This window comes from Tamandua tetradactyla, chromosome 20 (assembly GCF_023851605.1).
Source record: "Tamandua tetradactyla isolate mTamTet1 chromosome 20, mTamTet1.pri, whole genome shotgun sequence".
In the NCBI taxonomy this organism is placed as follows: Eukaryota; Metazoa; Chordata; class Mammalia; order Pilosa; family Myrmecophagidae; genus Tamandua; species Tamandua tetradactyla.
Genome location: NC_135346.1, coordinates 13,242,118 through 13,268,626, shown reverse-complemented (window position 1 = coordinate 13,268,626; position 26,509 = coordinate 13,242,118). Strand labels below are relative to the sequence as shown.

At 36.6% G+C, this 26,509-nt stretch overlaps 1 protein-coding gene across 1 annotated transcript in view; it reads left to right on the top strand.

The window, feature by feature from the left end:
- The window catches only part of PPP2CA (protein phosphatase 2 catalytic subunit alpha), a 40,152-nt gene that overhangs the window by 3,241 nt on the left and 10,402 nt on the right, over window positions 1-26,509 (top strand). The window contains exon 2 of the mRNA XM_077138456.1: window positions 25,696-25,905. Within this exon, the coding sequence (XP_076994571.1) occupies window positions 25,696-25,905 (210 nt within the window). The remainder of the gene's footprint in view (window positions 1-25,695; window positions 25,906-26,509) is intronic.

Genomic DNA, 26,509 nt, shown 5'->3' with positions numbered 1-26,509 from the left:
CAGTATCATCACGTAGTTGTGTATTTGTCATTATGATATATTTTTTGAGCATTTATATCACTCCAAAAGGAAAAGGAAAAAAAAAAACCCTCATATATACCATACCCCTTACCCTTCTCATTGACCACTAGTATTTCCATCTACCCAATTTATTTTAACCTTTGCCCCCCCATTATTTGTTTATTTTTTTGCCCATATATTTTACTTATCTACTCATACCCTAGATGAATAGGAGCATCAGCTACAAGGTTTTCATAATCACACAGTCATGGTGTAAAAACTGCATCATTATATAGTCATCCTCAAGAAACAAAGCTTCTGAAACACAGCTCTAGAGTTTCCTTCAACCACTCCAATACACCATAAACTAAGAAGGGGTGTCAGTATAATGCATAAGAATAACCTCCAGGATAACCAGCCACTGACAACTTTATTTTTTCTCAAGTCTCTCTTCCTCCTTTTGGTCAAGGTTTTCTCAATCTCTTGTTGCCAGGTCCCTGCTCATCCCGGGATTTCTGTCCCACATTGCCAGGGAGATTTATACCTCTGGGAGTCATGTCCCAAGTAGTGGGGGAATGACAGAATTTTTTTAATCTTGAGAATTAAAATTTTATTATAATAATAGTTTTTAAGAAAAAGAAAAGATACTTGTTAGAAGTATTGGGAATAGTTGATACTTTGATTATAAGAAAGGATGGTAGTCAAAATGCCTGCCTTTTATTCATCTGAAGATTTCTTATCTGAGTAAAATACTTCAAATTAAATAGTAAATGTTCATAAGATGCATCCATGTTATTGCTTGTAGCTTAATTTATTTTCATTGCTGTATACTTTTCCATCATGAGAATATACCATAATTTATTTTACTGTTAAAAACTTAAATATTAAAGTATACCATAAAAGATTATTTTGATTTGAAAATGCTGAGACCATTATTATGGTATCTCATCAACAGTTATCAGTAATAGGTATTAAAAATGGAGAGAATTCAAGTGTATTTATAGACAAGGATGAATATGGTTTTTTATGTTATTAACTAGCCAGACTTTTTTAAAAAAAAAAAAAAGGATTAAGGTTAATAGCAGAGTCAAGGTTATCGTATGTGCAGTAAACCTTGTTATTTTGTGAATCATAATTCGTTGAGTGTTTAAAAATCTGTGGTGAGCAGATGTGGTTTTGACTCAGGCACAGTCCATAGTCAGTAGAATTATTACATCTGTGTAACTGACCTGATGATTTCCATCTATAGAATAGAAGTAGTGTCAGTTTGCTTTTGAGTTAATTACAGTGCATGAAAACAGTATTTTAGTATATGATTACAGCAGTGGTTTAATGGCTTTTGGCTTTGTGCTTTCAGGTCTTACCAAACTTGTGGAGAATGTTGTTTGATAGCCAGATCTTTTTTTTCCAAAGGAGTTCTTTAACTAGGTATGCTGTTTTCCATTGCTCTACAAGTACTATAAATAAAATGCAGAGGCTTCATTTAGTTTTAACATTTGTTACATGTGTGGAAAAAAACACACTGCTTCCTTCTAATTAGAGGAGCTGAAAAATATTGGACCAAGATTAAATCCTTATATGAAGTTGGTAATATGTTTGTATATGCAAATGTCTGTGTGTGTAATTAAAAAGGCTGGCTCGTTTCCATAAAAGTAATTTAAATGTTGAGAACAAATAAGTATAGGGAAGGCTTGTTACAGAATTATTTCATCGTGCTTTCACATACATAATTCTCTTAAAGCTTATGAGGCAGTTATTATCCTCAGTGATAGGTAGAAACCAGAGACTCTGAAAGATAAAGTGACTTGACTACAAAGGCTAAAATTGAGATTTCCTAGGCTTATCAATTTCAAATCTAATGTTCTAGTCTTGCTTTACAGCTCCTCTTCTCTATTCTGAGGTAGTGTTAATTGTGAAAGATGTAGGGAAATTGGGACCAAACTGAATTCTGTAAAATGAAATGTTTTTCTTCTGATTTGGTTGAAAACTTTCTATTTGTGTAACATACTATTGTCTTCCACTTCATCCTGGAGGAGGAAACTAATTATTCTTCCATTTCGTAAAGTATAACTGACGTTTATATTGTTCATTACACCTTATAAAATGCCTTTACATCCTCGTAGCATCCAGAGTAAGACACACGTGAGTGTGTGTGTGTGAGAGTGGGGGGGGGGGGGCGCGTGGGAAAGACAGTTATGCTCTCCCTGGCTAAAGCAGTAATATGGTTGATTTGGGCTGAGTTAATTAAGAAACACTAAAAGAGTGAACAATCCTAACATTCAGGTATACAGATCTTCCCCACCCCTTTGTTTTCACCATCAAAGCCAAGACTGCTGTGTCTGCCAAAAAAAAAAAAAAAAAAAGGGCAAGGGGGAAGCTCCTGCTGTGGGAAGGATGGGCATTGGAGGAAAGGATGTATAGAATAACATTTTCATCACCAGTTTGGTGTTTCCAACCCTCTTTTTGGCAGCAGATCTTTTCCTTACCTCATTGTATGTCAAGTTTCTCAGTACCTGTGGGGTATCCTTTGTTTAGTTTGGAGGAAATGAACTAGGAAAACAAGGAGACACTGGGTTTGGGTTGAGGTAATGGTGGTGTCTTTTGCTACCTTTTTTTTTTCCTTTATTAGAGAAGTTCTGGGTTTACAGAGCAATCATGCTTAAAGTAAGGGATTCCCATATACCTCCCTATTATTCACACCTTGCATTGGTGTGGAATATTTGTTACAATTGATTATTCATATTTTTATAATTGTATTATTAAATACAGTCCATGGTTTAATTTAGCGTTCATTGTGTTGTGTAGTTCCATGGATTCTTTTTTTGTCGTTTCATTCTGTTACTGTATATATAATCTAACATTTCCCCTTTTAATCACTTCAGATACATATTTCAGTGTTGTTAATTATGTTCACAATGTTGTGCTACCATGGGGTGGTGGTGTTTTTTGAGGGTGCTGAGGAAAGATAAGAAAAGATGTGTGACAGGGGAAACACTTTTAAAAAAAAAAGAACTCTTTTCTTTCTATTTTTGACCTGTTTCGCGTTTCCACTTTTTCATTTTTTCTTTTCCCATTTCTTATTACCATCCTTGTCTGAATAGCCCCCAACCTGAACTCTCCTACACAATTAGAGTCTGAACTGGACTAGGAGTAAGAAGGGGGAAGGTTTTTTTTGCTTTTTTGCTTTTTTGTTGTTTTTAATAGCTTTCTTTCAGCTTCTGGAGCACAGTGGTAGGTAGACTGAAGTAGAGAGGTCTCTGGCTGCTGAGATTACCTGCTTAAATTTCCTCACTAATACAAAGTTATGGTTGCCTAAATATATATTGATTTTGTGGTTTAGAATGGATGGACAAGGGTGGGCAATGGTGGCTCACAGTGGCAGAGTTCTTGCCTGCTGTGCCGGAGACCTGGGTTCGATTCCCGGTGCCTGCTCATACAAAAAAAAAAAGAATGGATGGACAAGATAGTCACAGGGATGTCTATATGAATCTGGATAATGTTTTCTAAACTACGCTAGACCAGCTGGTCAGTTGCTCTGGCACTCCCTGACCCCGACTCTGCCTTAGTCACAGTTATATCTACAGATGGGAATTTTTATCCTTCTGGTATTGGGACTGAAAGAAGATGGAGAACCACTCTTCTGGAGACTGCCTGTGGACCATAAACAGTAGAGCTTCTTTACTTCGCCAGAGTCACAGAGTATAGTTCAAAGATTATGGAGTGGGTGGCCAACAGTGGCTCAGTGGCAGAATTCTTGCTTGCCAAGCTGGAGACCCGGGTTTGATTCCTGGAGCCTGCCCATTTCAAAAAAGGATTATGGAGTGTCATATTAGATATGTGACAGTGTACATTTGTTTTTGAAATTCATTCAGCCAGTATTTTTTAAGCATCTATTATATGCATTATTTTCACTATTTCACTGTCTGAATAGCATTTTCTTATCTTGATGGATAGGGATTTGTTAGTTTGTTCTTTGTTCCTCTTAACAGAATCTGAGGTAATCTGACTACATCAGATTAGGTAGTCAGGAGGATGGTCTTGTAGTAGAATGTAGATAAAAAAGGTTTTAGAATGTTTGTATTGGTGGTGATAAAGTGGCGTTTATTACTCTGCCACTCATAACCTATAAAGTAGCAGTAGTGCCCACTGTCCATTTTTTGACTCTTAAAGAAGTACTTTAGAATGCAGTAAAAATGTAGTGTTGAAAAGAACCTTAAAAAACAATTAATCTAGTTACCTTTTTACAGATAAGGGAGGAAACAGACCCAGAATAGTCGAATCTTTTTCATGTTAGGTTATTTTTTTTTTAACTTTTTTATTGTATAGTATAACATATATAAAAAGCAAAGAAATAAAAAAGCAATAATTTACAAAGTGTTCAATAAGTAGTTATAGGACAGATCTGAGAGTTTGTCATGGGCTGCCATACCATCATCTCAGATTTTTCCTTCTAGCTGCTCTAAAATATTTTTTTATCATCACAACTGACTTTTTTTTAATTTCTTTTTTGTGAAAAATAGAAGATATGCAAAAAAATAAGTTTCAGAGCACAGCACCACAATTAGTTGTAGAATATATTTCAGAGTTTGACATGGGTTACAATTCCACAATTATAGGTTTTTACTTCTAGCTGCTCTAAGGTACTGGAGGCTAAAGGACATACCAATTTAATGATTCAGCAGTCATATTCATTTGTTAAATCCTGTCTTCACTGTATAATTCCACCATCACCTGGAGGTTGTAGGTTTCTGGAAAGTTACTCTAGTGCCTGGAACCCTTGTGGAATCTTATGTATTGCCATAGGTGTTACACCTTTAGGACTGGCTGGGATGAACCTGGTTGGGTGTTGGCAGATTATGATAGGTAGCAATGCTTAACTGTAGGTTGCCTAAGAGCCATCTCCAGAGTAGCCTCTTGACTCTATTTGAACTCCCTCTGCCACTGATACTTTATTAGTTACCCTCTTTTTCCTTGTTTTGATCAGGATGGAATTGTTGATCCCCGTGATGCCAGGGCTAGATCATGATGGGTTTTTGTGGTAGGTTTTTTAAAAAGACAAGTACATAGCAACATTTCTTGGTTGTTTAATAGATTAATACTTTCTTTCCTACATAGAAGTAGAATGGCTGGTAATGTTTAATTTATGTACATGTAGGTAATAGATTGGTTAAGATTGAGGCTAATCTGTTGCATGTCAGATACAGAGCTTTAACGAAAATGGTAATTCCGTTGGGTCAGAGATGAAGGTGAGTTTATTTGACAAAAACAAATGGAAAAGCAATAAATTCTGTTTTCTTTTAATTCGTATTTAGTATTATCCATGACAGTTTTTGTATAGACACTAAGCTTTAAAACCAAATAGCAAACAATAGTTCTAGAGCATTACATGGGGGCCTGCAATATTTTATTTATTTATTTATTTATTTTCATCACATAGTTGTATATTCATCATCATGATCATTTCTTAGAACATTTGCATTACTCCAGAAAAAGAAATAAAAAGGAAAAACTCATACCTAACATATCCCTTACCCCTCCCTCTCATTGACCATTAGTATTTCCCTCTACCCAATTTATTTTAATATTTGTTCCCCTATTATTTATTTTTAATCTGTAATTTACTCATCTGTCCATATGGTAGGTAAGAGGAGAATCAGAACAAGATTTTCACAATCACACAGTTGCTTAGTGAAAGCTATATCATTATACAGTCATCTTAAAGAAACATGGTTACTGGAGTATATAATTAGAAAGATTTTAATTAAGAAGACCAAAATGTTTCATAAAATATTAGTGGTATCTGTTTAGTATAATTTATGAAAGAGAAGTGATATACAGTATGGCCTGACAGTTGAACGTAATTAATTCAAGACTCATTTGCTTCCAGACCCAACACAGTAATTTATCATGAACGGTAATTTTTGTGGTACTATGAAAATGATCTGTCACAGAAACTTGCCTTTTATCCTTCATAAGAGCAGCATGGAGCAAAATGAGATTTTCTTAAAAGTCTGGAAATCGTTTTTGTTTTTGCCTATAAAGGTAATTATTTCACTTTTTTGAAAAGTTTTCGAATGTCTTCACTTTTGTTTAAACTGAAAATTAATATGCAAAAATTATTTATGGAATTTTTTCAGCTTTGCTTCTCAGGTCCTATGACTCTTGGTAGAAGATGGCCTCAACAATGTGATAGATGTGTTAAGTTTACTTGAACTAGAGTTCTGGTGAACATTAGAATTAAAAGGATCTTTAGGTTAACATGACTTTCAAAAATGAAGCTTCCATTGTCAAATAAGGTACTATTAATAATACTAAGATGATAAAGTGGTCACTTATGTCTGGTTTTCGTTTGATCCCACTGAAAAAATGTGTTAGTGTTAAAACCAGCTGTGTTGGTTTGCAAGCTGCCGCAAAGCGATATACCAGAACTGAAATGGCTTTTAAAAAGGAATATTTAATAAGTTGCAAGTTTACAGTTCTAAGGAAGTGAAAGCATCCAAATTAAGGCACCAGCAAGAGATTACCTTCATTCAAGAAAGGCCGATGTGTCTGGAACACCTCTGTCAGCTGGGAAGGCATGTTGGTCCTTTGCTCTTGGGCTCTGTTGCTTTCAGCCTCTGTTCCTGTGGGGTTTCTCACTTTGCTCCTCTGGGGCTGACTTTCATCTCTTGGCTTCCCTTGGCTCTCTCCAGGTTCTGGCTTGCTTAATATCTCCTAGTGACATCTGTTGGGCTCCAAGCATCTCCAAACATCTGTCTTTGCTTTCCAAGTATCGGCATCTGTACTTCTGTTTTTCTCATTTCTGGCTATCTCTAAAATATTTCCTCTTTTAAAGGTTTCCAGTAAGCTAATGAGAACCTGAATGGATGCACCGCTCCCTGTGAGATAATCTAATCAATTTTCCAGCCTGCAGTGCTGGATTGGGATTAAAATGTGACTTTTCTGGGGTACATAATACCCTCAGACAGGCACACTAGCAATGGCTTCTTCCTTTCTTTAAAAGGATTGATAGTTAAAGTAGTTGTCTTTTACCTATAATGATTTTTCCCACCAGACAAAATTTGTTATATAAAAAGTGTATTTCTTTAATTTAGCACAGATCATTGATGATTCTGATGAACCTGAACCCAGTTTCCTCAGTATAAACCTTGGTATTCCTCAGCGTTTGTCTTATACAGTAGCTTTTATAAAAGAGGGAATATTTTCTTCCTTTGAAAGAAAGCACTTTTTTTTAAAATTTTTTTTTATTAATCAAAAAAAAGAAAAGAAATTAACACAACATTTAGAAATCATTCCATTCTACACATGCACTCAGTAATTCTTAGTATCATCACATAGATGTATGATCATCATTTCTTAGTACATTTGCATCGATTTAGGAAAAGAACTAGCAAAACAGCAGAAAAAGATATAGAATGTTAATATAGAGAAGAGAATTAAAATAATAATACTAAAAATATATATATATATAAAAAGGAAAAAAAAACAAAAGATACAAACAAACAAACAACTGTATTTCAGGTGCAGCTTCATTCAGTGTTCCAACATAGTTACATTACACTTAGGTATTATTGTGCTGTCCATTTTTGAGTTTTTGTATCTAGTCCTGTTGCACAGTCTGTATCCCTTCAGCTCCAATTACCCATTATCTTACCCTGTTTCTAACTCCTGCTGGTCTCTGTTACCAATGATATATTCCAAGCTGATTCTCGAATGTCGGTTCACATCAGTGGGACCATACAGTATTTGTCCTTCAGTTTTTGGCTAGACTCACTCAGCATAATGTTCTTTAGGTCCATCCATGTTATTACATGCTTCATAAGTTTAGTCTGTCTTAAAGCTGCATAATATTCCATCGTAGGTATATGCCACAGTTTGTTTAGCCACTCGTCTGTTGATGGACATTTTGGCTGTTTCCATCTCTTTGCAATTGTAGATAATGCTGCTATAAACACTGGTGTGCAAATGTCCGTCTGTGTCTTTGCCCTTAAGTCCTTTGAGTAGATACCTAGCAGTGGTATTGCTGGGTCGTAATCCATTCTGCCATTCTATGTCTTTTGATTGGAAAATTCAGTCCATTAACTTTTAGTGTTAGTACTGTTTGGATAATATTTTCCTCTACCATTTTGGCTTTTGTATTATATATATCATATCTGATTTTCCTTCTTTCTACACTTTACTCCATACCTCTCTCTTCTGTCTTTTAGTATCTGACTCTAGTGCTCCCTTTAGTATTTCTTGCAGAGCTGGTCTCTTGGTCACAAATTCTGTCTATAAATGTTTTAATTTCTCCTTCATTTCTGAAGGACAATTTTGCTGGATATAGAAGTCTTGGTTGGCAGTTTTTCTCTTTTAGTAATTTAAATATATCATCCCACTGTCTTCTAGCTTCCATGGTTTCTGCTGAGAAATCTACACATAGTCTTATTGGGTTTCCCTTGTATGTGACAGATTGTTTTTCTCTTGCTGCTTTCAAGATCCTCTCTTTCTCTTTGACCTCTGACATTCTAACTAGTAAGTGTCTTGGAGAACGCCTATTTGGGTCTGTTCTCTCTGGGGTGCGCTGCACTTCTTGGATCTGTAAATGTAGGTCTTTCGTAAGAGTTGGGAAATTTTCAGTGATAATTTCTTCCATTAGTTTTTCTCCTCCTTTTCCCTTCTCTTCTCCTTCTGGGACACCCACAACACGTATATTTGTGCGCTTCATATTGTCATTCAGTTCCCTGATTCCCTGCTCAAGTTTTTCCATTCTTTTCCCTATAGTTTCTGTTTCTTTTTGGAATTCAGATGTTCCATCCTCCAGTTCACTAATTGTAGCTTCTGTCTCTTTAGATCTACCATTGTAGGTATCCCTTGTTTTTTCCATTTTTTCTTCTTTGTCCTTCACTCCCATAAGTTCTGTGATTTGTTTTTTCAGATTTTCTATTTCTTCTTTTTGTTCAGCCCATGTCTTCTTCATGTCCTCCCTCAGTTTATTGATTTGGTTTTTGAAGAGTTTTTCCATTTCTGTTCGTATATTCAGCATTAGTTGTCTCAGCTCCTGTATCTCATTTGAACTATTGGTTTGTTCCTTTGACTGGGCCATATCTTCAATTTTCCGAGCGTCATCCATTATTTTCTGCTGGTGTCTGGGCATTTGATCAGATTTCCCTGGGTGTGGGACCCGGCTGGTTGAAAGGTTTTTCTGTGAAATCTCTGGGCTCTGTTTTTCTTTTCCTGCCCAGTTGGTGGCGCTCGTCTGTCTGCAGGGCCCACCAGTAAAAGATGCTGTGGCTCCTTTAACTTGCCAATCCGAATCTCGCAGTCGGCTTGGGAAACCGCGCGTGGAGGGGGCGTCGCCAGCCGCCGCGGCTTGGGGGACTGCCGGTCCAAATTGCCCAGCTGGCCCGAGATGCCAAGCGTGGCGGGAGGGCCTCGCTATCCAACGTTCCCAGTCAGACCGGGGAGCCACGTGCGTGGAGGGGACCCCAGTCGCCAGCTGCCCCAGCCAGGAAAACGCGCGCCCCTCGGGTATCTCACCGCAGCGGATTCTCCCTGCCCGTTCAGCCGTTCCAGAATGGGGTACGCGGTCTTTTTGGTCTCTGTCGTGACTCCGGGAGCTGTTTCGTATTGTTTCTGTTTCTTTAGTTGCTTTTCTGGAGGAGGAACTAAGACCCGCGCGTCTTACTAAGCCGCCATCTTCTCCGGAAGCTCGAAAGAAAGCACTCTTAATAGGTACTTTTAAGAAAATACTTCACTACTTCGCAATCCCTTTCAAGTATCTTACACTAGAGATGAATATTGTATAAGGTTTAGGAGGCGAAAGAGAGAAGAGGCAGACCAAAAAACTTTAGAGTGAGTGAGTTTATTCCTGTGCTCCTGGGCAGAGATCACAGAACTCCAGGTAGGGAGTTGCGAGCTCGCCGCTGGGTCCTGGTACGGGTGGTTTTTAAGCAAGGGGGTTAGGTGACGTCTAGAAGGGGAGGCACATTTTACACAGCTCGAGTCATGGTGACCTCCTCGTTGCCCAGACCTAACATATTGTTAGCCCAAAGATTAAATCAATATTTGAAGCAAATTACGTCTTGGTCTCCTTTAGTGCTAAAATAGGTACTGCTGTGTGATTAAGTGGGTTTTTTTTTGAGACTTAAATTGCTGGTGTGGAGAACCTGATGTGATGAAGTTGTTTTTAAAATTGTACTTGTGTTTTCTTGAAGTGAGGCAAGAAGAGTGCTCTGCTGTCCAGAAAAGCATTTGCATGACCTGCTCTCTTGCTGTTGAATGGCACGATACTGCATGATTCTTGGAGTACCTAAATACTGAAGGCTTGAAGGATAAGGATTGTCTCAATTTAATTTTTTTCAGTAAATATTATCTCTTCTCAAATAGTCAAGGAAGTAAGAGTCTTATTAGAAGTTATCATATGTACATTGATGACTGCTAATACTTAGAATTCTAGATTCCAATTCAGTGATTCTTTGATAATGCAGGAATCTGAGTTTAATTCTAAGCTTCTTTGGTTATGCAGTACTTCAGGGTTTTTAAACATTAAAAAAAGTTAAAACAAAAACTATTAGAAAATGTTTAGGTTCTCATTTTTCTTTTTAACAGTTTTAGCAAGGACAAAGGACAGAAAAAACCTTAAATTTATATGTTAAAAATAGTTATAAAACAAAAAAATAGTTATAGAACATTAAAAAGTTAATTAAAATAACAGATTAAAACATAGCTATACAAATGCATAAGAATGCCATCTGCCGCCAAACAGATGCTCAAAGAACATGTGTGGACAATTGTATAAGAGGAAATAACACAATGAATAAAAAGCTTGAACTCTGATGGCCAGTTAGATCGTCAGATAACACTTTAAATATGGAGTAGCTGGATTATGCTTACTTTTTTTTTAATCTATTATTACATAACAAGTTGGCATAATCCAGTTTTATAGGTACTTAACCAAACCAAGGAAATGTTTATATTATTTTGTTCTATAATCCCACAATTAAAAATTTTCTGAAAGAAAATAATGCAGAAACATTTATAAAACATAAATGGATATAGATCTGTTTAAGAGATTATTATATAGCAGTTTAAAATGATCATTATAGTGCTGTAGGAATTGAGTCAGTGAATAGGAAACTTTAAGATACAAAATGAGATGCTGACCAATTAAAAGGGCTGGCTGAGTAAAAACTGGAAGGTAGTACAAAGAAATGAGATTAGTGTTTATGCGAGTCTTGTAAAATTGCAATTTAAAACATTTCCTTCTTAATGTTTTTTGGATTTTAAACTTACAAATACTGCTTTTTCATTAGCAAAGTAAGAATGCTTACTGAGCCGTTGGGGCAAGAAGGGTTGTGCTAACCATAATCCGACAGTTCCGGTACTGAAATAAAGTCTGTTCATGTTTTAGTGTCTTTGAGTCTGTTTTCTATGCTTAGGAGTGTGGTGTGGTTGTAATTATTTTGTACTTTAAAATGTTTACTTGGTTTGGTAATATGTAAGTGATTGGAAAACCTACTGCTGATTCATGTTTTTTTTTTTTTTAGTTTTAATTGTCCTTGAAAAATCTTGACATGGATGATCCATGAGATCTAGTTAAGCCTGCTTTGTTTATAATTTCATATTACTGTGGTGGTTAGGATGGCTTGCTTCCAAGAATGTCAAGTCTATAGATCATTTATTGTATAACTGTTTTATATTAGGTTGAAAAAATAAGGGTGTGAGATTTCTGAATCCATACTCAATGCTGAGAAAATAAGTCAGTCTCCACATTGTTTGAAATCAAGGACACTATAAAATTTTAACTTTCCCATAGTTATTTGCCGTGAGCTTTTATTAATGGACTAGTCTGTTTCCAGTTTTACGTGAAGTTTTATATCAAGCCATTTTTGCTTGAATTCATTGATCCCAGCCTATATACTATTTGGCTGAATTTCAGTAGTGTTTTGATAAATAAAAATTGATTATGGTGAAAACTTGGTCTTGTTCCCCTCACCCCATCTTAATTAGAAGGCCTGGGAAAATATTTTAGAGGAGCAAATCGTAAAGTATATTCATACATATGTGTTTGTTTTTGCTTCTGTTCATAGTTCAGGGAACGTGAGGTTTTACAATACAAGTCACATGTCCAACAGTGAAAAGATAGTTATTAAATGAGACAGAATAAAGTTTCAGTGGCTGGGAGAGTTCAAACAGAGTCAAAAGGTTATCTGGGAGGTTATTCTTATGCATTATATAGATACCCCTTTTTGGTTTATGGTGTACCAGAGTGGCTAGAAGGAAATGCCTGAAACTGTTGAACTGTGTTCCAGTAGCCTTGACTCTTGATGATGATTGTATAAGTATATAGCTTTTACATTGTGACCTTGTGATTATGAAAACCTTGTGACTGATGCTCCCTTTTTCCAGGATATGGATGCATGAGTTAAAAAAAAAAAAAGAGGATAAAAAATAAATAATGGGGGGGTAAAAGATGAAAAATTGGGTAGATTGAAATACTAATCGTCAGGGAGAGGAAGGAGGGGTATTGTATATCTTGACTTTTTTTTATGTTTATATTTCTGGAGTGAGGCAGATGTTCTAAAAATGATCAAGGTGATTGAATACACAACTATGTGATATTGTGAGCCACTTGATTGTATGCTTTAGATGAACTGTATTATGAAGATTTCTCAATAAAAATACTAAAAAGAAAACAGAACAACTAAGAATCTAAGGATTTATACAAAAATACTGTGTCTAGATAGTAAGGGTTTTAAAAACTATTAGTTTGTTTTTTGTCTAAAAAAGATAGTCGTAGTCATTAAAAATAAAAATCTTGGATGTTAATTGCTTCAAATTATGGTTCTACCATTTATTTTGCATATTAAGCTAGGGAGTTAGAGGTTGCATAGCTAACCATAAAACTGTTGGTTGATGAAGGTCCCATTAAGTGACCCAGAGAGGTATATTTATGTGCTTCTGGAATTTACAAGGCCTGACTCCTTGCACAGCTTCTCTTAGGTCTTTCTTTTTCCATGATTAGTTTTCATGATAAGTGATATTTAATATGGATGTCTGCACCCTTTATTGTTCTGGGTAGTGTATTTTGGTAGTAATAATCCGAGAGCTGGCAAATTGAAACAAAAAGGCAAAAGCATATCTAAAACTCCTCTTACACTTACATTTATTTTGTTGAAGTATACTTAGTAGCTTGAAGATTGTGTCTAATGCTATTCTCCAGTATCTCATTGTAATTGCTCTATGAAATTTAGTAGGAGGAGAACAAAGAGATTTGGTTGGCTTTCAAAAATTTAGAAATTAAAAATTTTTGCTTTATAATTATAGCACCCTTTGCATTTTGGAGGGCAATTTGGGAGTGTCAGCATAAAATGAAAACTACCAGATATACAAGTTGACCCACTTCATGGTATCTTCTCTCAGGAAATATACATACAGGCCTGCTTGTGTGAACAAGGAAACAAATATTAGGATGTAAATTGTAGTACTTTTACCACCACCTTCTCCCCTCCCGAAATATTGCAATTGTCCATCTGTTAGGAATACATTCTGGAGCCACGATGAGGAATTAACCATACCTATATAAAGGAATTATGAAGTCTTGGAAATACTGTTGAGAGAAAAGCAGGCAACTGAACAATATTATTTCTAGTTTAAAGTAAAAATGTCAAGGAAATCTATATGTACATAAAATGTATTAAAAAGTTTGAAAGAATGTCTGTTAAATGTTAATGGGAGACTACTTTGCAGGGGTGGAATGGATTAGGAGTGGGATTATGGAGTGTGGTCAGAGGGGACATGTAGTTTTATCTCCTCCTGAAGTTTTTTGTTTTGTTTTGTTTTTAATTCAACATAACAGCATACAGACGCAAACATTCTTAACATATGATCACTCCATTCTTGATATATAATCAGTAACTCACAATATCATCACATAGTTGTATATTCATCACCATGATCATTTCTTAGAACATTTGCCTCAATTCAGAAAAAGAAAACAGAAAAAAATTCATACATGCTATACCCCTTACCCCTCCCTTTCATTGATCACTAGCATTTCAATCTGCTAAATTTATTTTAACATTTGTTCCCCTATTATTTATTTATTTTTAATCCATGTTTTACTCATCTGTCGATAAGGTAGGTAAGAGGAGCATCAGACACAAGGTTTTCACAATCACATAGTCACATTGCAAAAGCTATGTCATTATACAATCATCTTCAAGAAACATGGCTACTGGAACACAGCTCCGCATTTTCAGGCACTTCCCTCCAGCCTTTCCATGACATCTTTTTTTTTTTTGATACCAAACAAATACAAACATTCATAACTTTTGATCATTCCAGTCTACATATATAATCAGTAATTCACAATATCATCACATAGTTGCATATTCATCATCATGATCATTTCTTGGAACATTTGCATCTATTCAGAAAAAGAAATTTAAAAAAAAAACAGAAAAAAATTCATTCGTACCATATCCCCCACCCCTCCTCCTCACCGATCACCAGCATTTCACTCTAAATTTATGTTAACATTTCCATATAAACTAAAAAGGTGATACCTATATAATGCGTAAGAATAACTTCCAGGATAACCTCTCGACTTTGTTTGGAATCTCTCAGCCATTGACACTTTATTTTGTCTCATTTCGTTCTTCCTTCTTTTGGTCGAGAAGGTTTTCTCAGTCCATGATGCTGAGTCCCAGCTCATTCTAGGATTTCTGTCCCACGTTGCCAGGAAGGTCCACACCCTCTTGGGAGTCATGTCCCACGTAGGAGGGGCACGGCTTGTCGTGAGTTTGCTTGTCGTGATGGCTGAGAGAGGCCACATCTGAGCATCAAAAAAGGTTCTCTGGGGGTGACTCTTAAGCCTAATTTTTTTTTTTTTAACTTTAAGATATCATTCCATTCTACATATACAATCAGTAATTCTTAATATCATCACATAGGTTCATGCATATTCATCATTTCTTAGAACATTTGCATCAATTTAGAAAAAGAAATAAAAATACAACATAAAAAGAAACAAAACGATAACAGAAAAAAAAAGATTATACATACCATACCCCTTACCCCTCGCTTTCATTTACCACTAGCATTTTGAACTAAACTTATTTTAACATTTGTTCCCCCTATTATTTATTTTTATTCCATATGTTCTACTCTTCTGTTGATATAGTAGCTAAAAGGAGCATCAGACACAGGGTTTTCACATTCACAGAGTCTCATTGTGAAAGCTATATCATTGTTCAATCATCATCAAGAAACATGGCTACTAGAACACAGCTCCACATTTGCAGGCAGTTCCCTCCAGCCTCTCCACTACATCTTGAACAACAAGGTGATATCTACTTAATGCATAAGAATAACCTCCAGGATAACCTCTGGACTCTGTTTGGAATCTCTCAGCCATTGACAGACACTTAGTCTCATTTCACTGTTCCCCCTTTGGTCAAGAAGGTTCTTTCAATCCCTTGATGTTAATTCTCAGCTCATTCTAGGGTTTTTCTCAGTCCGTTGATGCTGAGTCTCAGCTCATTCCAGGATCTCTGTCCCACGTTGCCAGGAAGGTCCACACCCCTGGGAGTCATGTCCCACGCAGAGAGGGGGAGGGTGGTGAGACTGCTCGTCATGTTGGCTGGAGAGAGAGGCCACATCTGAGGCTCTCTTGGGGGTGACTCTTAGGCCTAAATTTTAAGTAGACTTGACCTATCCTTTGTGGGGTTAAGTTTCATATGAACAACCCCCCAGACTGGGGGCTCTGCCTATAACTTTGGTTGTCCCCACTGCTTGTGAGAACAACAAGAATTCTCCACTTGGGGAAGTTGAGTTTTCCCCCTTTCTCTCCATTCCCCCCAGGGGGCTTTGCAAATACTTTTTTATTCACTGTTCGAATCACTCTGGGATTAATGGGCTGCCTGAAGTTTTTACAAAAATGTATCACTGCATAATTTTCATAGTTTTGAAATTTAAAATAGGATGTTTATCGTTGTGAGATGCCTAAATGCAAATAACAGGAACAAATAGCATTTATGCTTATTTTTCCTTTAATAATTTGAATAGAAATTTTTATGTAGAGTGTCATAAGAAATTTCAGGCCATCTTGAATAATAATGGTTTTGTATTTTTTTTTTGATTTAAACATTATAATTGATATCATTTCCTTTTTTTATTAAAAAATTAACTAACACAACATTTAGAAATCATTCCATTCTACATATGCAATCAGTAATTCTTAATATCATCACATAGATGTATGATCATCATTTCTTAGTACATATGCATCGATTTAGAAAAAGAAATAGCAAGACAACAGACAAAGAAATAGAATGATAATATAGAGAAAAAATAAAAATAAAAAATACAAAAATATATAAGAAAAAAACAACTATAGCTCAGATGCAGCTTCATTCAGTGTTTTAACATAATTACATTACAATTAGGTAGTATTGTGTGTCCTTTTTTTTTTTTTTTAGAAATCATACCATTCTACATATGCAATCAGTAATTCTTAACATCATCACATAGATGCATGATCATCGTTTCTTAGTACATTTGCATCAGTTTAGAAGAACTAGCAATATAACTGAAAAAGATATAGAATGTTAATATAGAGAAAAAAAATAAAAGTAATAATAGTAAGAACAAAACAAAAACCTATAGCTCGGATGCAGCTTCATTCATTGTTTTAACATGATTACTTTACAATTAGGTATTATTGTGCTGTCCATTTTTGAGTTTTTGTATCTAGTCCTATTGCACAGTCTGTATCCCATCAGCTCCAATTACCCATTATCTTACCCTGTTTCTAACTCCTGCTGAACTCTGTTACCAATGACATATTCCAAGTTTATTCTCGAGTGTCGATTCACATCATTGGGACCATACAGTATTTGTCTTTTAGTTTTTGGCTAGACTCACTCAGCATAATGTTCTCTAGGTCCATCCATGTTATTACATGCTTCATAAGTTTATCCTGCCTTAAAGCTGCATAATATTCCATCGTATGTATATACCACAGTTTGTTTAGCCACTCGTCTGTTGATGGACATTTTGGCTGTTTCCATCTCTTTGCAATTGTAAATAACGCTGCTATAAACATTGGTGTGCAAATGTCCGTTTGAGTTTTTGCCCTTAATTCCTTTGAGTAGATTCCCAGCAATGGTATTGCTGGGTCGTACGGCAATTCTATATTCAGCTTTTTGAGGAACCGCCAAACTGCCTTCCACAGTGGTTGCACCATTTGACATTCCCACCAACAGTGGATAAGTGTGCCTCTTTCACCGCATCCTCTCCAGCACTTGTCATTTTCTGTTTTGTTGATAATGACCATTCTGGTGGGTGTGAGATGATATCTCATTGTGGTTTTGATTTGCATTTCTCTAATGGCCAGGGACATTGAGCATCTCTTCATGTGCCTTTTGGCCGTTTGTATTTCCTCCTCTGAGAGGTGTCTATTCAAGTCTTTTTCCCATTTTGTAATTGGGTTGGCTGTCTTTTGTTGTTGAGTTGAACAATCTCATTATAAATTCTGGATACTAGACCTTTATCTGATCTGTTGTTTCCAAATATTGATTCCCATTGTGTAGGCTGTCTTTCTACTTTCTTGATGAAGTTCTTTGATGCACAAAAGTGTTTAATTTTGAGGAGTTCCCATTTATTTATTTCCTTCTTCAGTGCTCTTGCTTTAGGTTTAAGGTCCATAAAACCGCCTCCAATTGTAAGATTCATAAGATATCTCCCTACATTTTCCTCTAACTGTTTTATGGTCTTAGACCTAATGTTTAGATCTTTGATCCATTTTGAGTTAACTTTTGTGTAGGGTGTGAGATATGGGTCTTTCATTCTTTTGCCTATGGATATCCAGTTCTCTAGGCACCATTTGTTGAAGAGACTGTTCTGTCCCAGGTGAGTTGGCTTGACTGCCTTATCAAAGATCAAATGTCCATAGATGAGAGGGTCTATATCTGAGCACTCTATTCGATTCCATTGGTCGATATATCTATCTTTATGCCAATACCATGCTGTTTTGACTACTCTGGCTTCATAATATGCCTTAAAGTCAGGCAGTGCAAGACCTCCAGCTTCATTTTTTTTCCTCAAGATGTTTTTAGCAATTTGGGGCACCCTGCCCTTCCAGATAAATTTGCTTATTGGTTTTTCTATTTCTGAAAAAATGTTGTTGGGATTTTGATTGGTATTGCATTGAATCTGTAGATCAATTTAGGTAGGATTGACATCTTAACTATATTTAGTCTTCCAATCCATGAACACGGTATGCCCTTCCATCTATTTAGGTCTTTTGTGATTTCTTTTAGCAGTTTTCTGTAGTTTTCTTTATATAGGTTTTTTGTCTCTTTAGTTAAATTTATTCCTAGGTATTTTATTCTTTTAGTTGCAATTGTAAATGAGATTCGTTTCTTGATTTCCCCCTCCGCTTGTTCATTGCTAGTGTATAGAAATGCTACAGATTTTTGAATGTTGATCTTGTAACCTGCTACTTTGCTGTACTCATTTATTAGCTCTAGTAGTTTTGTTGTGGATTTTTCCGGGTTTTCGACGTATAGTATCATATCGTCTGCAAACAGCGATAGTTTTACTTCTTCCTTTCCAATTTTGATGCCTTGTATTTCTTTTTCTTGTCTAATTGCTCTGGCTAGAACCTCCAACACAATGTTGAATAATAGTGATAGTGGACATCCTTGTCTTGTTCCTGATCTTAGGGGGAAAGTTTTCAATTTTTCCCCATTGAGGATGATATTAGCTGTGGGTTTTTCATATATTCCCTCTATCATTTTAAGGAAGTTCCCTTGTATTCCTATCCTTTGAAGTGTTTTCAACAGGAAAGGATGTTGAATCTTGTCAAATGCCTTCTCTGCATCAATTGAGATGATCATGTGATTTTTCTGCTTTGATTTGTTGATATGGTGTATTACATTAATTGATTTTCTTATGTTGAACCATCCTTGCATACTTGGGATGAATCCTACTTGGTCATGATGTATAATTCTTTTAATGTGTTGTTGGATACGATTTGCTAGAATTTTATTGAGGATTTTTGCATCTATATTCATTAGACAGATTGGCCTGTAGTTTTCTTTTTTTTGTAATATCTTTGCCTGGTTTTGGTATGAGGGTGATGTTGGCTTCATAGAATGAATTAGGTAGTTTTCCCTCTGCTTCTATTTTTTTGAAGAGTTTGAGGAGAGTTGGTACTAATTCTTTCTGGAATGTTTGATAGAATTCAGATGTGAAGCCGTCTGGTCCTGGACTTTTCTTTTTAGGAAGCTTTTGAATGACTGATTCAATTTCTTTACTTGTGATTGGTTTGTTGAGGTCATCTATGTCTTCTTGAGTCAAAGTTGGTTGTTCATGTCTTTCTTTCCAGGAACCCGTCCATTTCATCTACATTGTTGTATTTATTAGCGTAAAGTTGTTCATAGTATCCTGTTATTACCTCCTTTATTTCTGTGAGGTCAGTAGTTATGTCTCCTCTTCCATTTCTGATCTTATTTATTTGCATCCTCTCTCTTCTTCTTTTTGTCAATCTTGCTAAGGGCCCATCAATCTTATTGATTTTCTCATAGAACCAACTTCTGGCCTTATTGATTTTCTCTATTGTTTTCATGTTTTCAATTTCATTTATTTCTGCTCTAATCTTTGTTATTTCTTTCCTTTTGCTTGCTTTGGAATTAATTTGCTGATCTTTCTCCAGTTCTTCCAAATGGATAGTTAATTCCTGAATTTTTGCCTTTTCTTCTTTTCTGATATAGGCATTTAGGGCAATAAATTTCCCTCTTAGCACTGCCTTTGCTGCTACCCATAAGTTTTGATATGTTGTGTTTTCATTTTCATTCGCCTCGAGGTATTTGCTAATTTCTCTCGCAATTTCTTCTTTGACCCACTCGTTGTTTGGGAGTGTGTCGTTGAGCCTCCACGTATTTGTGAATTTTCTGGCACTCTGCCTATTATTGATTTCCAACTTCTTTCCTTTATGATCTGAGAAAGTGTTGTGTATGATTTCAATCTTTTTAAATTTGTAAAGACTTGCTTTGTGACCCAGCATATGGTCTATCTTTGAGAATGATCCATGAGCACTTGAGAAAAAGGTGTATCATGCTGTTGGGGGATGTAATGTCCTATAAATGTCTGTTAAGTCTAGCTCATTTATAGTAATATTCAGATTCTCTATTTCTTTATTGATCCTCTGTGTAGATGTTCTGTCCATTGATGAGAGTGGTGAATTGAAGTCTCCAACTATTATGGTATATGAGTCTATTTCCCTTTTCAGTGTTTGCAGTGTATTCCTCACGTATTTTGGGGCATTCTGGTTCGGTGCGTAAATATTTATGATTGTTATGTCTTCTTGTTTAATTGTTCCTTTTATTAGTAGTTAGTGTCCTTCTTTGTCTCTTTTAACTGCTTTACATTTGAAGTCTAATTTGTTGGATATTAGTGTAGCCACTCCTGCTCTTTTCTGGTTGTTATTTGCATGAAATATCTTTTCCCAACCTTTCACTTTCAACCTATATTTATCTTTGGGTCTAAGATGTGTTTCCTGTAGATAGCATATAGAAGGATCCTGTTTTTTAATCCATTCTGCCAATCTATGTCTTTTGATTGGGGAATTCAGTCCTTCGACATTTAGTGTTATTACTGTTTGGATAATATTTTCCTCTAACATTTTTCCTTTTGTATTATATATATCATATCTGATTTTCCTTCTTTCTACACTCTTCTCCATACTTCTCTCTTCTGTCTTTTTGTATCTGACTCTAGTGCTCCCTTTAGTATTTCTTGCAGAGCTGGTCTCTTGGTCACAAATTCTCTCAGTGACTTTTTGTCTGAGAATGTTTTAATTTCTCCCTCATTTTTGAAGGATAATTTTGCTGGATATAGGAGTTTTGGTTGGCAATTTTTCTCTTTTAGTAATTTAATTATATCATCCCACTGTCTTCTAGCTTCCATGGTTTCTGCTGAGAAATCTACACATAGTCTTATTGGTTTTCCCTTGTATGTGATGGATTGTTTTTCTCTTGCTGCTTTCAAGATCCTCTCTTTCTCTTTGACCTCTGACATTCTAACTAGTAAGTGTCTTGGAGAACGCCTATTTGGGTCTAATCTCTTTGGGGTGCGCTGCACTTCTTGGATCTGTAATTTTAGGTCTTTCATAAGAGTTGGGAAATTTTCAGTGATAATTTCTTCCATTAGTTTTTCTCCTCCTTTTCCCTTCTCTTCTCCTTCTGGGACACCCACAACACGTATATTTGTGTGGTTCATATTGTCCTTGAGTTCCCTGATACCCTGTTCAAATTTTTCCATTCTTTTCCCGATAGTTTCTGTTTCTTTTTGGAATTCAGATGTTCCATCCTCCAAATCACTAATTCTATCTTCTGTCTCTTTAAATCTATCATTGTAGGTATCCATTGTTTTTTCCATCTTTTCTACTTTATCCTTTGCTTCCATAAGTTCTGTGATTTGTTTTTCCAGTTTTTCTATTTTTTCTTTATGTTCAGCCCATGTCCTCTTCATGTCCTCCCTCAATTTATCGATTTCATTTTTGAAGAGGTTTTCCGTTTCTGTTCGTATATTCAGCATTAGTTGTCTCAGCTCTTGTATCTCATTTGAACTATTGGTTTGTTCCTTTGACTGGGCCATATTCTCAATCTTCTGAGCGTGGACCGTTATCTTCTGCTGCTGGTGTCTGGGCATTTAGTCAGATTTCCCTGGGTGTCGGACCCAACAAGGTTGTAAGATTTTTCTGTGAAATCTCTGGGTTCTGTTTTTCTTATCCTGCCCAGTAGGTGGCGCTCGTGGCACACGTTTGTCTGCGGGTCCCACCAGTAAAAGGTGCTGTGGGTCCTTTGGAAAACTCTCGCCGTCCGGGAGGTTCGCTAGCCGAAGCGGCTTGGAAGAGTGCCAGCCGGCCCGGGGTCCTAACGCGGGGAGGGTTGCTGGCCGCCGCAGCCCGGGAAAGCACCTGTCGAATTTCCTAATCAGCCCGGGGCGCCAAGCTTGGCGGGAGGGTGCCAGCCGCAGCGGCCCGCCCGGGAGAGTGCACGTTCCCGGGGAGTCACGGGTTTGGAAGGCCCCCCCCCCCCCGCCGTCGCCGTTCTCTGCGGCCTGAGGATTTCTGATCCAATTCTCTCAGTTGGTCCGGGGGGCCGCGTGTGGTGTGGGCGCCAGCCGCCGCGGTTTGAAGAGACCGCCTGTCCAATTCTCCCAACCGGCCCAGGAAGGGGGAAGGGAGTGACTCCGGCTGCTTGACGCCCCGCCCGGTGAAGCCCGCGCCCCTCGGCGATCTCACCAGAGCGGGTTCTCTCAGCCAGCCAGCCGTTCCAGGATGGGGTACGCTGTCTTTTTTGTCTCTGTCGTGGCTTTGGGAGCTGTTCTGTATCGTTTCTACTCCCCTAGTAGCTGTCCTGGAGAAGAAACTAAGATCCGTGCGTCTTACTAAGCCGCCATCTTCTCCGAAAGTCCTGGTTTTGTATTTTTGTCCATTTTGTTTTAAATCATACATCTAGAGAATAGCTGTACAGATAAGGATAGGTATTTTTGTTCATGGTACTATCACTGTATCAAGCAAGTGTCCACAGATGTGTTTTGAAATTTAACTTCTGATAAAATTAATGTAAAAATGAGGACATGGCAAGATTTACATGAAATGTGAACATCTGTTTTCTTATGTTGTCCTTTTAAAATCTCTGAATAATTTTTGTGAATTTCTTTGAAGTGGACCTGTGTCATTCAGTTAGTTATATTTATTAGTTTGTACTAGGTACTAAAAATATGATGCTAATGCCAAATAAACTTAGTAATGGAATATGCCTAGTGAACTAATGCTTTTTAGTAATAATAAATCAGAAAAGAACGAAATTACCCTAGAGAGAAGAATTTCAAGTTAAGGTAGAATTGGTAATAATTGGGTTGCATGTGGTTTGTTAAGAAAGAATTCTTGAGACACGAACGAAATTCTTTTCTGAACTCAGTAAAATTTTAGATCAAATTAGAATTATTTTGGGGATTTCGTTGGTTGGTTAGGCCTGAAATAGGCATCCCCAAATATTTGGAGACTTAAAAGTAGTGAGTCTCTATTAATAAAATTTAAAATATATATATTGTATGTTGATTGGTTTTATTAATAAAATTTTAAAAATAGTGATTTTCATACTTGGCTGCATCTAGGAAAGCATCATGGAGGGGTGGCACTTGAAAAAAAAAAAGATGCTTGGATCCCAACTGCAGAGATTCTCACTTAATTGGTAGAGGTAGAGCCTGAGCATCTGAATTTTTTAAGACTCTCCTAAGAGATTTTCAAAGTACAGCAAAGATTGTATACCACTGTCTTAAAACCAGTCCTTGTCATTCTCCCTCTCAGCAGCATGTTGCAATTTGTTGCTTTCGCCTAACCCAGACACATCCTAGAACAACATTCTGTAATGCTTGCAGCACATTGGAGACACTCAGTAAATGTTAATTGAATAAAGGACGTAAATACCTTTAATCCATTCCCATAACGAATTTATTTTACCTTCCTGGCCAGACAGAAATCTGATTCTACCTGAGGAAGACATATATCTTGTTTAATAACCCTCCCAGATGGGTGGATGCTGCCCCTCTCTAGTTAGGATAAAATTCCTTGTGATTTTAGGCTTCTGTCTTCCACCTAAGTATCTTTACTGCATTTGCCTTTATTTTTTCATTCTCCAAAGAGCTTGGTACCAATTTCCAGGCCTGTACTTCTGTTGTTGTCCTGGGAGACATCCATGGCTTTCCCTGACATTGATCTACCTAACACCTCAGTTTAAATTCTTGATACATTCAACAAATATATATTAGGTGCTTTCTGTATCCCAGCCATTGTCCTGGGTAAGTGCTATAATGGTGAAAAATGAATCTGATTATATTATAAAAACTGTCATTTTGTTGCATGGAAAATAGAATGGTAACAGGGAATTTAGCGTGGAGGCTAGCACAGTAATCCAAGTAAGAGAATTGTGTCTTGGACCAAGGTAATGACAAAAGATAGAAGTGGATGGATTTGAGATGTGTTTTCTAAGTAGACTAGGCTAAACTTGCTAGTGGATTAGTCAGTACTAGTGACCTTTAAGCTCTACTCCACCTCACACAGCCATCTCCATGAGTATACCTCTGAAAGCCTAAATTCACTCATCAGTTTTTTTTTCGGTGAATATTTGTTCTTTAGCCTAAGTTCCTTAATCACTGCTTCTATAATTTTTTTTTTTCTCTTAACTGCTGGAGTTTTATACACAAGATTGCATCTCCCTTTTCCTGCTTGCCTACTTGCAGTCCCTTGTAATTTCGTTCCTTGCCCATCCTTTCATCCTCAAGTAAACAGCTTTCCTATCTGTCCCAGTATTTGTGATCCTGGAACACTGTGCTCCTTACTCTAGTATGTCTCAGCTCTTGGTGCTTTCTGTTGTAATGGTGGTTTTCTTGCATGCCTGTTTTGCTGGACTGTGTTTTATAGGCAGTTTTGTTTGTGTTGACCTTTCACAGTTTCTCTCTCCCCTTTCCTTCGTGTCACTTAATGCAGTCTTTTTTTTTGTTTTTTTTTGGCTTGTTTTCTTGTTTATGGTCTTTCTTCCTTCTGCCCCTGCAGTGGGAGGAGTCCTGTCTTGTTCACTACTTTGTCTTTGCTAACTAGCTTTCATTGGGCTGGTCCATAGTTGTTAGCAGCCACTCAGGTGATTGAACAAATGAATGTTTTTTTCCCAGGGTACTTTACTGTTTCTGGCATGCAGTAAATGATCAATAAATGTTTATTGAATGAATAATGGTGTTTCTACTAAGTGAAATGTTGCATGGTCCTTAGACATTACCTTTAAAGGTAATGTTTGAACTTTAAAGGTAATGTTGAATGGGGGGGAATGCCTATAGTACCATATGTATATTTTGTTTGTTTGTTTGTTTAAAGCGACAATAATTTATTGTATCACAGTTTTGAGACTAGAAGTCCAAAATCAAGGTGTTGGCAGGACCATGCTCCCTCAGAAAACTACAGGGGAAAATCCTTCTTTGCCTTTTCTTACGTTTGGTGTTTGGTGAATGAAAATAGGGTGTCTCTACTGGTAGAAATATTGCGTGACCTTAAAACATTACCTTTACAAGTAATGTTTGAATTCGTGCGTGGAGGGGCGTATATATATTACCATATAATAAGCAGCATAAAAAGTATGTTTTCTGAACAGCCATAACTGTAAAACAAAAAGTTTGTTATGTCTTCCAAAATTTAAAAAGAAATCAAGCAGAACAAAAAATTTCTCCTCATAACCTGGAATCCTGGAATGCCAGCATTATAGTTAAAACTGTAAAGTTAATTCAGTAGGTACCTGAATGTCTTGGTCCATTTTCATTAGTCTTTTATGGCTGCTAATGATGATCTCTTAGCATTTAAGTAGGTGGCAAGTAATAGGCCTAAAAAAACTCCTATTTATGAGAGGTTCAGGGCTACCTATCTTGACACACATTGTTTCTAAATATCAGAGATAAGACAATCAATGGATGAAATCCAGCCATGTCCTGTCCTCTTATTTTAATGGGATCATAAATGCCTACAAAGAGTAAATTAAGATAATGTTTTCATCTTATACTGAGTCTGTCCCTTAAGATATATTAAGTGTAAGTGAACTTCTCTGTGGCAATGTCATTTAATGCCATATATTTGTTTCCCCCCATTTTTTATAGGCTAAAGAAATCCTGACAAAAGAATCCAACGTGCAAGAGGTTCGATGTCCAGTCACTGTCTGTGGAGATGTGCACGGGCAATTTCATGATCTCATGGAACTGTTTAGAATTGGTGGCAAATCACCAGATACGAATTACTTGTTTATGGGAGATTATGTTGACAGAGGCTATTACTCAGTTGAAACAGTCACACTGCTTGTAGCTCTTAAGGTAATTTAAATTTTATGTTCCAGAATTTGAGCTGGGTAAGACAATCCTCTCCAGTGTTCTTTTTCCCCAGTGATTTGTGCTTTTCTGCACCTGACCATTCTGTGGATGTGTTATTAGACTATTAAATTTCAGAATAAACTCCACTGAGTAAGGGACATTCTCTAAGGAAGAGAATGCCTCAGCCAGATCATTTAAAATGTTAGAGAGTTGGTCAGATGAAGATTTCAGTTTGTAAATATGGGCAGGATGAGGGAATAAAATTATACTCTATAGATACTTCTGAAGGAACAAAACATAAATGTCAATGTTGGAACAACTCTGACTCAATTTTACTGAGGAAGAAATTCAAGAGGGGGAAAATCTATGTGAATGCACAAATTGCAGCATTATCTTCAAGAAAAATTGCACTAATTATGCAACAGTGGGTGATCATCTAAATTACAGTTTATCTTAGTGTACTGTTTTGTAGCCATTAAACATAAAATAGTATTCTAGAACAGTAAAAATGATAATTGGAAAAACAAAGGACAAAGTAATATGTATACCACTTGTGGCTAAATGAAGACTTGAAGATAAAAGGTTTCTACCTTTTCCTTAAAAGAAA